General features: G+C 40.9%; 1 protein-coding gene across 4 annotated transcripts in view; it reads left to right on the forward strand.

Annotated features, from left to right (window-relative positions):
• GREM2 (gremlin 2, DAN family BMP antagonist) overlaps positions 1-11,088 on the forward strand; it is a 145,985-nt gene extending 134,897 nt beyond the window's left edge. For all 4 annotated transcript variants that reach the window (XM_043999344.1, XM_043999343.1, XM_043999346.1 and 1 more), the window contains exon 2: positions 7,311-11,088. In XM_043999344.1, the coding sequence (XP_043855279.1) occupies positions 7,312-7,818 (507 nt within the window). In that variant the 5' untranslated portion in view covers position 7,311 and the 3' untranslated portion in view covers positions 7,819-11,088. The remainder of the gene's footprint in view (positions 1-7,310) is intronic.
• The last annotated feature ends 743 nt before the right edge of the window (positions 11,089-11,831 follow it).

An 11,831-nucleotide genomic window follows, 5' to 3' on the forward strand; every position in this document is an offset into this window, starting at 1 on the left:
GAACTTCCTTAGAAGCCAATTTCCCACTTTCCCCCACCCAGTTTGATTTTTTTTTCTGAATTGGATTCCCCAACTCCTAACATTATCTCATTTACAAAACAAAACAAACCGGAGAGAGATGCCAGTATCAGGACTCACCTGATAGTCAAAAACAGAAGGAAACTGTACTGGTTTGATTCTTGTGTGGTTGGAAGGGCCTTTAGGGAACATAATCTCATTTTTCCAAGAAGGAATCAAACCTCTCCTGGAGGGAAGTGACACTCCCCATTCCACTTGAGCAGTATCACTTGGAAAAGTAGATGAAGAAATTTGCAGTTCTTTCTTTTGAGTCATGCAGGGTGCCCTGGTCATTCCACTACAGACTTGCCTGCCACTAATAACTTCCTGTCCTTCCTTACCACATCAAAAAACTTTGCACTCAATATTTCTTATTTTGGATTTCCTGCTATTTTTATTTCTTTCAGGAGGAATTGGGTAAATTCGGCTATTCCTTTTCATCCAGCCGTAGCACCCTCAGACTCAGAGTTTAAATTACATTGCCTTACTTCTATTTTTTCTTTCAAATAGAAGCATTACAGATCAGATGACTCTTCTCTCATTGCCAAAGTGGCTCCCAAAATATGAATAATGAACTTTGCCATGGCCAAAAATGGCTCTGTCAGTTAGCAAAGAGAGATTTAAGCAGAGTAGAAACTAGGGATAGGAAAGATGGACAGCTTTCTTGGGTAAAACACAAAATGGAGCGTAACATGGATCACTTTTTTTTTTTTTAGTGAGGCAATTGGGATTAAGTGACTTGCCCAGGGTCACATAGCTAGTAAGTGTTAAGTGTCTGAGGCCGGATTTGAACTCAGGTACTCCTGAATCCAGGGCCGGTGCTCTATCCACTGCACCACCTAGCCGCCCCAGACCTTCTTTCTTAAAAAAAAAAACAACACTTATTGATAGCTTTTTTTTGGGGGGGGGGTTGAGGCAATTAGGGTTAAGTGACTTGCTCAGGGTCACACAGCTAGTAAGTGTCAATCATCTGAGGCCGGATTTGAACTCAGGTACTACTGACTCCAGGGCCCATGCTCTATCCACTGTGCCACCTAGCTGCCCCCATGGGTCACTTTTTGATAACACTTCTAAAGGGGAATCAGGAAAATGTGAGTTCAAGTCCTGCCCTTGGATACTTATTAATTGTATTATTCTGGTCAAGTCACTTTATGTCTACCTTGATTTTCTTATTTATAAAACAAAGCTTAATAATAGTACCTACCTCTGAGATTTGAGGAAAATGTGTGATAATATATTTTGAGTGCTTTTCAAAACTTAAGGTATTATATAAATGCCAGCAAGAGCAAAACAGATACATTCAGATTTAGAGAACTGAGGTCTCAGTGTTCAGTCTAGAGAGACAAGGAGTACGTGTTATCTGACAGAGAAGCAATGTGGCACATAATGCAGAGTATTAGAAGAAAGTCCTCATCTTTAATGTTCATGTAAGCCAGGTGGGAGTGTGAAATGGTTGAACATCAGAAACTGATATCATTTTATCAGTTGAAATGAAATGAAAGAAGATGGAGGCATTAACATCTGCTTTGCTGCTGTATTTGGACCCTGGGCCTTTCCATCTGATTTACTGCTGAAACTTTCCATATAGGTTGTCATTCCTATTGGAAGGTGAGCTACTTGAAAGCAGAGACTCTCTTGTGATGTGGGCCTAGTAAATCCTTAATGCATACTTTATTCATTCATTTATTCTTTCAGATGAGAAGAGAGGCCACAGACACTCCCAACCTTACAGCTATTAGTCAGGGAATTTAGCTCCTGTATGCAGCAGTATTTTCCAGAGAAGCAGAGGTTCCTAGATATAGAGACCTATCAAGGAATGATGACTCAACTCTACTATTTCCTTTCCTTGAGGTTATAATCAGAATTGCCTCTCAGTCCACTGGCTCCAGGGGACCTTTTGCTTCAGGCTATGACACTTCCGGATGGTGAATAATGTTTTAAATGACTACAATTAGAAAGGTTTAAAAGGTGCTGCCTTTACTCTGGGCAGTCTGATTTCAGAGACTAGGTGACTTTGGTACTGTCCAGCCCTTGCTGTGGTAGTTAAATACCCTGCACCAAAAGCAACCCCTTGGGATAAAAGGACCCCATAGTCTCTGTTTGCACAAACGTCTTTGTCCAGCACAGTCTGCTTAGGCCATCTGCATTTATAGCCCTGGTTCCCCTGCTGATTGACAACCTTGTCAGACCAGCAGGAGAGTTAATAAAACCAACAGGATTTATTTATGAGTTTCTTCAGATAACAGCTGAATTCAAGATGTGAGGGTAGAATAAAGTATCCCCAGTGTTATGACGGTAGCTATTTCAAACATTCCTGAAAGACCAATCATTTGTCTATCATTTCCCTTTAAACTACCACCACCCCATTCTAATGCTTTGCTAAATCCTGTTGATTCTACCTTGAGGAAAACCTCTCACACCTGTCCCCTTCTCTCACCTTGCAAAACTACCAGCCTACTTTAATTCCTCATGGCCTTTTGCCTGGACTGCTTTAATACCCTCCTAACAGTCTATCCTGCCTTCAGTCTCTCTTCCTGCCCCCTTTGCCTACACCTGTCGATCCAGTCTTCATTTCAATATTTCACCATTTGTATTATCCCATCACATGGGCAATTCCTCCAGTGCTACAGATGACAACCTATCTGTGCCTTTTCATCTTTTGTGACCCTTTGTTCTTGTCCTTCTATAAATCTTTTGAGATGGTTGGTCTGCATAACGTGCCTTTCTCTAGCTCTCATAATACTATTAAGTACTCCTATGTAGGTATCAGTGCAGCACACAAGCTATCCTGGCCACCTGCTTGTTGGCCATTGCTTTTACTCCATCACTACTCCATCTCATTGCATAGTCACATAACTCTTTGATTATCTTTTATACTTCTTTTTCCCCCCAGGGCAACGAGGGTTAAGTGACTTGCCCAGGGTCACACAGCTAATAAGTATCAAGTATATGAGGCTGGATTTGAATTCAGGTCCTCCTGAATCCTGGACCAGTGATTTATCCATTGTACCACCTAGCTGCCCCCTATACTGCTTCTTAAGCTCAGTTTGTGTATGAGTAGCAAACTATCCACACAGCTGCCAAAATAAACTTTCTAAGCAAAGATCTCATCACTATCATGCCCTCGAAGATTCAGCAGTTCTCAATTGCCACGAGGATAAACTGCAGGTTTCCTAACCTATCCTCCTTGTGTGCATAGAATTATCAATCTAGACTAGGAAAGAAGTTCAGAGGCCATATATAGTGGTCCAACTCCTTAATTTTCTACAGATGAGCTTATTAAGATCCAGGAAGGTAAATACCTTCCCATGCTTTTGCACGTAGTTAGCATCAGAGGAGGAATTGGAATCTAGGTTCACCAGACCCAGTGCTTATTCATTATGCCAAGCTGTATTGTTGCTCCAAACTCTTCCGCTGTACACTGAATAATTGTTAATAACCAATGTTTCAGCTAAATTGGAATATAAACCATTCGCCTAACTTGACACAACCGGTGACAAAATGCAGAGAATAATTGGCCTGGAAGATCTCAGTTCATATCCCGCCTCAGGAACTTGGTAATTGTTTGACCCTGAACAATTCATTCAGTTTTACTCAATATCTGTAAAGCAAACAGGTTGTATACAACAGTGGTCCCTGTGACATCTTAGAACAGCTGGGTGGAACAGTGGATAGAGTGCCAGGCCCTTGGTAGCTCAGATACTTACTAGCTTTGTGACTCTGGGTAAATGACTTAATCCAGTTTGCCTCAGTTTCCTTATTTGTAAAAAGAATTGGAGAAAGAAATGGGCAACCACTCCATTATCTTTGCCAAGAAAACCCCAAATGGGCTGATAAAGAGTTGGATACAACTGAAATGACTGAACAACTGTAACATGTTGGGTTGTACTTGCTTACATTCACACAGGCACTCATGCCCAACGTGAACCCCTTCTTCATGTGCCCTTAAGGACTGATAAAAGGCCATTTCTAACATGAAGCATTCTCAGATCTTCACCAAATCAATGTGTTTCTTCCTCAATTTCCTGGAGTACTTTATTCAATGTTGCCTTTGTACTTATGCCTCTTACGAGGAAGGACTGTGCATTAATCTTTATATACCTAGCACCTACCATGACGCTCTTTGCACATAGTAGCCTTTGGTAAATGTCTGTTTATTGATTCAAAGTTCAAGAGAAATAGACTAGGGATTCTGGACTACTGAATGAAATTCTTCCATCACATACCTTGTAGGAACTGGGGTGGTTGTAGAACTGAAGAACACACTCCCTCCCACTTCAGTTCTGAACACATACAAAGAAAAAAAAGGCCAATGGCAGCAGCTCTCATACTGTCCCTAAAGGTGATTGAATGACGGCTAAAGGAAAAGCAATAGCAGAAGAGCTTTTAGCCCACCATCCTGATTTATCATTTTTCTTTTATTGGTCATGGATAAGAATCCTATTTGAAAGAAAGAGAAAGGAGAAGAAGACAGGAAAGGAGAAGCCAACTTTGTCCCATGCAGACCAGTCTGACCTCATAACATTTTCTTCTCATCAATTTCATTTTCTTCTGAGAATTCAGCAACTTTCTTTTCTTCTTGGGCTTTTATAAGGAATAACTTCTAAGGAAGATAACTAAATCTTTTTACAAATGTTAAAAAATAAATAAAGAGGTGCCCAAGTGAAAAAGCACACTTATTAACCACCAAACCAGAATTATGGCTTCCAAAAATATTTGCCCCTAACTGGTCTGACTATATTTCAATGCTATTATCAAAGACAATAATTAGGACATGCTGAGGGAAACAGATTTTCATTCTATCAATGATACATGTTTGTTTTGGGCTCTGGGATGGATGGAAGAGGGCTTGATTTTGTAAATGTTTCCTGGCTGTGGCTTATCAAATTTGGGTCATATTTACTTAGAATGCTAATAATTTTGGAAACTTTTAAACAAGGAACCAGAATGCTTTCTTTTTCAGAGACCACTGAAAGCTCAAATCACTCTGGAAAAATAATGAGATAATTAAACTTCACAGGTCAAATATTTCATGTTTGCCATGAACGTCTTGGAAATGTGACTGCTTTTATATATGTCTTTTATGCATGGAAATAAAATGGTATAGAAAAAGACCTTTAAAAACTTAGCTTAAGACTTTCAAAAAATATCATTTGCTAAAACTTAAAAAAAACTTTTTTATTTTATTAGTCTTCTTCCTCATCTTCACTTCTTCACTTTCCCTTGCCTTCTTCAACTCTCTTGTTCTCAAGGAAAGCTCACTTTAAATCCATAGTCATCATAATTATATATTTATTTAAAGTCCATTTTGATGCATTGCTTAACTAGGTACTATATCAAACTTTCTTTGAGTTTCCTACTGGAAAGAAATGATAATGACAAAAAGATGTAATTAGGACATTCATCAAACATTCTATTAATACTTGCCTATGATGCAAGGAGAATAATAAATATTTGTTGAATTCGAATTGAATTCGTTCAATTAATTCAGTGCCGTACAGAACCTCTGAATTGGAAGAGACCATTGTGATCAATCCAGCCGGACTGTGTAACTATTGTGTTTTTCTTAAGAAGGCATAATGATAGAGTGGATAGATTCCCAGGGGGGTTGGAAGAGGTTGGTTCAGATCCCACCTCTAATGTGTGAGCTGGACAAGTTATTTAACTTCAATTTCCTCATTTGTTAAAATGAGAGGATTGGGCTTGATGGCCTCTGAAGTCTCTTTTACATCTAGGTCTGTGATCCTCACTTCCTTTTCTTCATTCTAAACATATCTGCCCTCCTCCCACCAGTTTCTTCAACTACTTTTCATATAATGTCTACTTCTACACATTCATGCTGTGCATCTTCATTAAACATATCTTTTTTTTTTTTTTTTTTGCTTGCGGGGCAATGAGGGTTAAATGACTTGCCCAGGGTCACACTGCTAGTAAGTGTCAAGTGTCTGAGGCTGGATTTGAACTCAGGTCCTCCTGAATCCAGGGCTGGTGCTGAATCCACTGCTGGCCCTCTAAACATTTCTAAAGATCAGGTATACCATTTATCTCACATGCTACCCAGAAGAGTAGGGTGTATGTGTATATAATAATACTTGATACTTTAAAGGATGATGATAATAATGCTTTCATTTGTGGAAGGAAATTGAAGTAATTTACTGGGCAGGTTAACAATAACAATAAAAAAAAAGTTTATATTTGAGGGCAACTAGGTGGTGCCCTGCATTCAGGAGGACCTGAGTTCAAATTCGACCCCAGAAACTTGATACTTACTAGCCGTGTGATCCCGGGCAATTCACTTAACCCTCATTGCCCCACCCAAAAAAAAGGTTATATTTGAGTAATGCTTTAAGGTAATTCCTAAATGTATTATTATTACACTTTATTCATAAGACATTCTCATGCATTAAATTTTGAGAGGTTAGGTACTTCAATTTTTCAGTTCATTGGCCCATTTTAATTTTTCCTTGCACAGTAATATCTAGGACATGGCAATTTTTAAATGGTTCTGTAGGCAGTCAATAATTGTTTGTTTGTTTCATGGCCTCTGTTAGAGCCCAATGATGCTATTGAGTGAACTTGCCTTGGGGACCCCTGGGATTTTCCCTTTCTTAGAATTATCTTCCTCCTGGCTTTCACCTCCTGTCTTCCTCCAAGTCTCAGTTAAAATCTCAACTTCAACAAGAAGCTTTTCCCATTCCTCTTCAATGCTGGTACCTTCCCTCTGAATTTACCTCCGATTTGCCCTATATAAATTTTGTACAATCATAGTTATTTTCATATTGTTTCCTCCACTAGCATGTGCACTCATAAGAACAGGGACTATTTTTTGTTGTTTTTGTTTTTGATTTTTTGGCGGGGCAATGAGAGTGAAGTGACTTGCCCAGGGTCACAAAGCTAGTAAGTGTCAAGTGCCTGAGGCCGGATTTGAACTCAGATCCTCCTAAATCCAGGGCCAGTGCTCTTTATCCACTGTGCCACCCAGCTGTGTGAACAGGGACTATTTCTGCTTTTCATTGCCTTGCCAGTGCTTAGCACATCATAAGAACTTAACAGGCACTCATTTTTGACTGACTGAGGACTCTAAGGCACCGGGGTTAATATAAGCCCAAGCCTGCAAGTGTATTCGCTTATCCCTTGACCATGAAGGTCTGGCAGCTTCTCATCGAACTCTCCAAAAGGTTATGTCGGAAGCAAGTATGGCGTCCCTCACTGTCCTTCCTAATCAATGCTCTTTTACTCTTTTCCCATTGCAGGATGTTCTGGAAACTTTCCCTCTCCTTGTTCCTGGTGGCAATGCTGGTGAAGGTAGCCGAAGCTCGGAAAAACAGGCCCCCAGGAGCCATCCCCTCCCCGTACAAGGACAGCAGCAGCAACAACTCGGAGAGGTGGCAACATCAGATGAAGGAAGTGCTGGCTTCTAGCCAGGAGGCCTTAGTTGTCACTGAGCGGAAATATCTGAAGAGCGATTGGTGTAAGACCCAGCCCCTGAGACAGACGGTCAGCGAAGAAGGCTGTCGGAGCAGGACCATTCTCAACCGCTTCTGTTATGGCCAGTGCAATTCCTTCTACATCCCTCGGCATGTGAAGAAAGAGGAAGAGTCCTTCCAGTCCTGTGCCTTCTGTAAGCCCCAGCGGGTCACTTCGGTCCTGGTAGAACTAGAGTGCCCAGGGCAGGACCCGCCCTATCGACACAAAAAGATCCAGAAAGTAAAGCAGTGTCGGTGCATGTCTGTGAACCTCAGTGACTCAGACAAGCAGTGAACGGCCACAGTGGCAGGATGCTGCTCAGCATTTAGGGGGGACCCCTCAGCCCACCTCCTGTCAGATTTGCTGCTGCCTCTATCCCTTTTCCTCTGAGCAGATTCACGCACTGGCTGGTCCCTTCCCTTTCAAGCAGGCAGTTCTCTCGGGGGATGCAGGTTTCCGTGTCACCGTGACCGGAAATAGAAGCTTGGCTTATGTGTTCCCAGGTGCCCCTTGGCAAGATTCCTGCATCCAAGACCAGGCTGTGAAGCAAGCCCTAAGGAAGAAGATGGAAAACAGGCGCCAACCAAAAAGAAAGAAAGAAATTGGAAGGATATTTTAGGTGATGCACTGTTAAATCCAGCATTAATGTTTCCACTGTGTGGGAAAAAGAAAAGAAAAGAAATTTATCTCTTTTTCAACCCTACACTCCAACCATAACCACGTGAAGTGAAAGATGTCTCTATGGCTTCACTGTCACTGGATTTCCCAACTGGGAGCTTTTCACTTTGTGGATTTCATGCCACCACTGCTGCCTGAGGCTGTGATGTAGACAAGCACATGGTTCAAATAAAAACAAAACCAAATTATGGGGAGACTCTTGACAAGCCTGATTACAAGAAGACGCTGGGAGTCCTTTGAACCAATGATTTGGCTTCCCTAGGGGACTTTGCTCAAGTCATAGGATCTTATGATCATAGTTCTAGAGCTGGAAGGGACCTTTCAGGTCATCTAGTCCAATCCTCTTATTTGACAAACGGGGAAACTGAGACTGGGAGAGGCAAAGCAATTAAGCTGAGGTCACACACACTAGTTCATGTTAGAGGCAGGTCTTGAATACGGGTCTCTGACTCCAGATTCACTGTACCACACTGCCTTCTCCTTCCCACCCTAAAGCATGGGTTGGTGTCCGCTTCCTCGAATTTTTGTTGTTGTTTCCCTTCCCCCCCATTCATGGACTTGAGACAGATTTTGGTTTTGCATGCTTTGTTGCTGCAATTAGAATATTATTACACACAAAGGTCTCTACATTAACGCTGGTTTTTTATAATCAACCTGTAGTAAAGAGCTGTTAAAAGTATAATCATCCTATCCACGTATTGTTTCATGTGTCAATTTTGACTGGCATTGGATGACAATTCTGAGTAAACACCAAGTTGCTGGGGTGGAAATCCTCCTCCACATAGACCAGCTTCCTGGTAGTTAGAGGTGCAGAAGCTTGCGACTCAGAAACATTTCCCCGTCAGCCATTCATTGCTAAATATCTATGCTTGGGGATGGGGAGGGTGGGGGAAACACTAATTTCACTTAAGATACTAGAGCATCTTGGCACAGGGTGGGGGGAGGGCAGGATTAGGGCAAGAATGAATTAGGTTATTTGTCAAGTTGAAGAATAAAAGCCCTCTTTACTTTTAAGGTGTTTAGATACAAGAAAGAACACTATTTTCACTGCCATGACACTAAGCACAGACCTTTCCTGCTAAAAAGAAAGGGGAAATTAAGAGACAAAGGATTTGGGATATTTTTCTATGCAGAGAGAAATGAACAATGGAATGCATCCAATTAAAACTAAGTTAAGCCATTAAATCAGGGATTCTTAACCCTTTTTTACATGTCATGGACCTCTTTGACATTCTAATGAAGCCTATACATTTCCCCAGCATAAATATTGCTTTAAAAGAATAATGAAAGGAAATACTAAATTTCAGTTGGAGATTTGTAAAAATTTAAACAAAAATACCACTTTGGGCAGCTAGGGAGCGCAATGGATAAAGCACAGGCCCTGGATTCAGGAGGACCTGAGCTCAAATATGACCTCATATACTTGACACTTACTAGCTGTGTGACCTTGGGCAAGTCACTTAACCCTCATTGCCCCGCCCCCCCAAAATGACCCTTCATCTTCAGGAATACCCTGAAATTTATCCACAGGCCCCTCCGGAGTCCAAAGATTCCAGATTAGGAACCCTTCTATTAAAGACTACATGCATGGGAGTTCCAGGGACAAAGTTTTAACTTTTCACAAATGGGCCCTCATCTTCACAGTGACATATCCAATTTTTTGCATTAGTCAGTTGACTAAAAAAAGTTTAGGTAACTGAAATGATTCATTTAAGTTCAGCAAATGCTTATTAAGTGCCTATTTACTTACAAGCTACCACAGTAGGCAGTGGAGTTACAAAGACAAAACAAATGAAATATTTTTTCAAAAAGATGTTTTCAGAATATGAGGTCCCCGGCCTCAAGTAACTGATTGACATCCTACAGGTTCTTTTTTTTTCGATTGCAGCAATAGCCTGTTTTGCTTTGTGAGAAAGAGGATTTATAAAATCTTATAGGGGGGACAGAATTGCATGTTTATTAGACTCTACATCCTCTGAAACAATTTAGAGTCATTTCTCAAGAAGTGACCCTCTTATTCCCCTAAGATTAAATTGTTAAGAGACTCCTGTTAAGGAGGTTCACAATGGCTCAGTTCCCTGATCCATGCGCGAAATACTCTGTAGGAAAGAATGAGGGTTCATTTCTTTCTGACATTCACCTGTTGATTTTAAAAGGGTCTTCACAGGATTTCAGGGGGAGGCCTGGGGAGCTAGAAGTCATTAGCCTGTTTCCTTTCCCAGCCTCACTTCTTTAATGTTTATTAATGATTCATATTTATGAGGATGGGGAATGTGCTACTGAAAAGTTAGTTGGCTTCAGCACCTGCCTTTGACATGCTTCTCAATTAAATAAGTGGTGGCCCTAAAGGGAGCAGCACTAAATTACTATCTTGGTGAAGGAAGCTGGGGAGTGGGGTGTGGGGGTAGATGTAGGCAGGTGAGAGCAGCAGGGGGAGGAGGATGGGCGAATCCTACCTAACTGCAGAACTGACATTCTTATACTTAGTAATGAATTAAAAATAATTCTGAGATTACGAAGGTCAGCAGAAAAGCTATGTAAGGAAGGAGCTCTGAGGAACCTAAAAGGACATCCTTGGGTGATTCTCTCTTGCAAAGCCAATCCCTGTGACCAAGTTAGCAGATGATCATGCAGATTAAGCTATACATAAACACAACACAAACGTGCACACTCTCCAGGGGTATCAATTAAAGCAATAGGATATGCTGCAGTGTGAAGCCCTTTATGGAGGTTATCGTATGTAAAAATTAAGTTTACCTTATAATGGTTCAAACTGTATTTAATTGTTTGTGGTTTTTTTTTGTTTTACAAATGAAGAAAAAAGCTATAAGTATAATGTAATTATTTTATAGGTGTACTATTAAATTATAGAACAAATAAAGATACTCTAGGATTATATGTAATCGCAGTCTCATTGCGCTATAGAAAGTTCATTGGGAAGTTGTTTGGGGTGGTGTGCTCAGAGCCCAACTTGTTTCGGACACTAAAGCTGATCAAAGGCCAGGAGTCCAGCCCCAGGCTCTAGAACTGGTGATGGCTGTAGGCAAGATCCAGAGGAAAATATTAGGGCAGTCATGGGGCAGAAGTGATTTGGGGTGGTTCCCTGGGGTGATATTGGTTATGCGACTTTGAGAGCAGTCAGCACTTGAAGCCACATATAAGACAATACATACATAGGCAGAAGCAACAATAATAATAGGGAGTCAGTATCTTGAAAGGGTGACTCTGGAGTAAGAGAGTCTAGATGGAAATCCCTAATTCTGACATGGAAAAACTGAGTAACTATGGGCAAGTTAGTCAGTTAAGTATTTATGAAAAGCTAATTACAAATAGAGGCAAAAAATGGTCCCTACCTTCAAGAAACTCATATTCTGACAGAGGAGACAGGATGGAAATTGTTACCTACATTTAAGCTGTGTAAATGCAAGAGGGGAGATACTAGCAGTGAGTGGTAGAGGGACCAGGAAAGAAGCTTTGCAGAAGGTATAGTTTGAGTTGACTATTGAGGGATACATGGGAAGCTAGGAGATAGAAGTGAGCAGAGAAATGATTCTAATTTTTGGAGGTAGCCAACCAAAAAGCCATGTTGTGGAGAGATAATTTCATATTTGAAGAATTTCCAGAAGGTT

This window comes from Dromiciops gliroides, chromosome 4 (genome assembly GCF_019393635.1).
Source record: "Dromiciops gliroides isolate mDroGli1 chromosome 4, mDroGli1.pri, whole genome shotgun sequence".
NCBI classification, from domain to species: domain Eukaryota; kingdom Metazoa; phylum Chordata; class Mammalia; order Microbiotheria; family Microbiotheriidae; genus Dromiciops; species Dromiciops gliroides.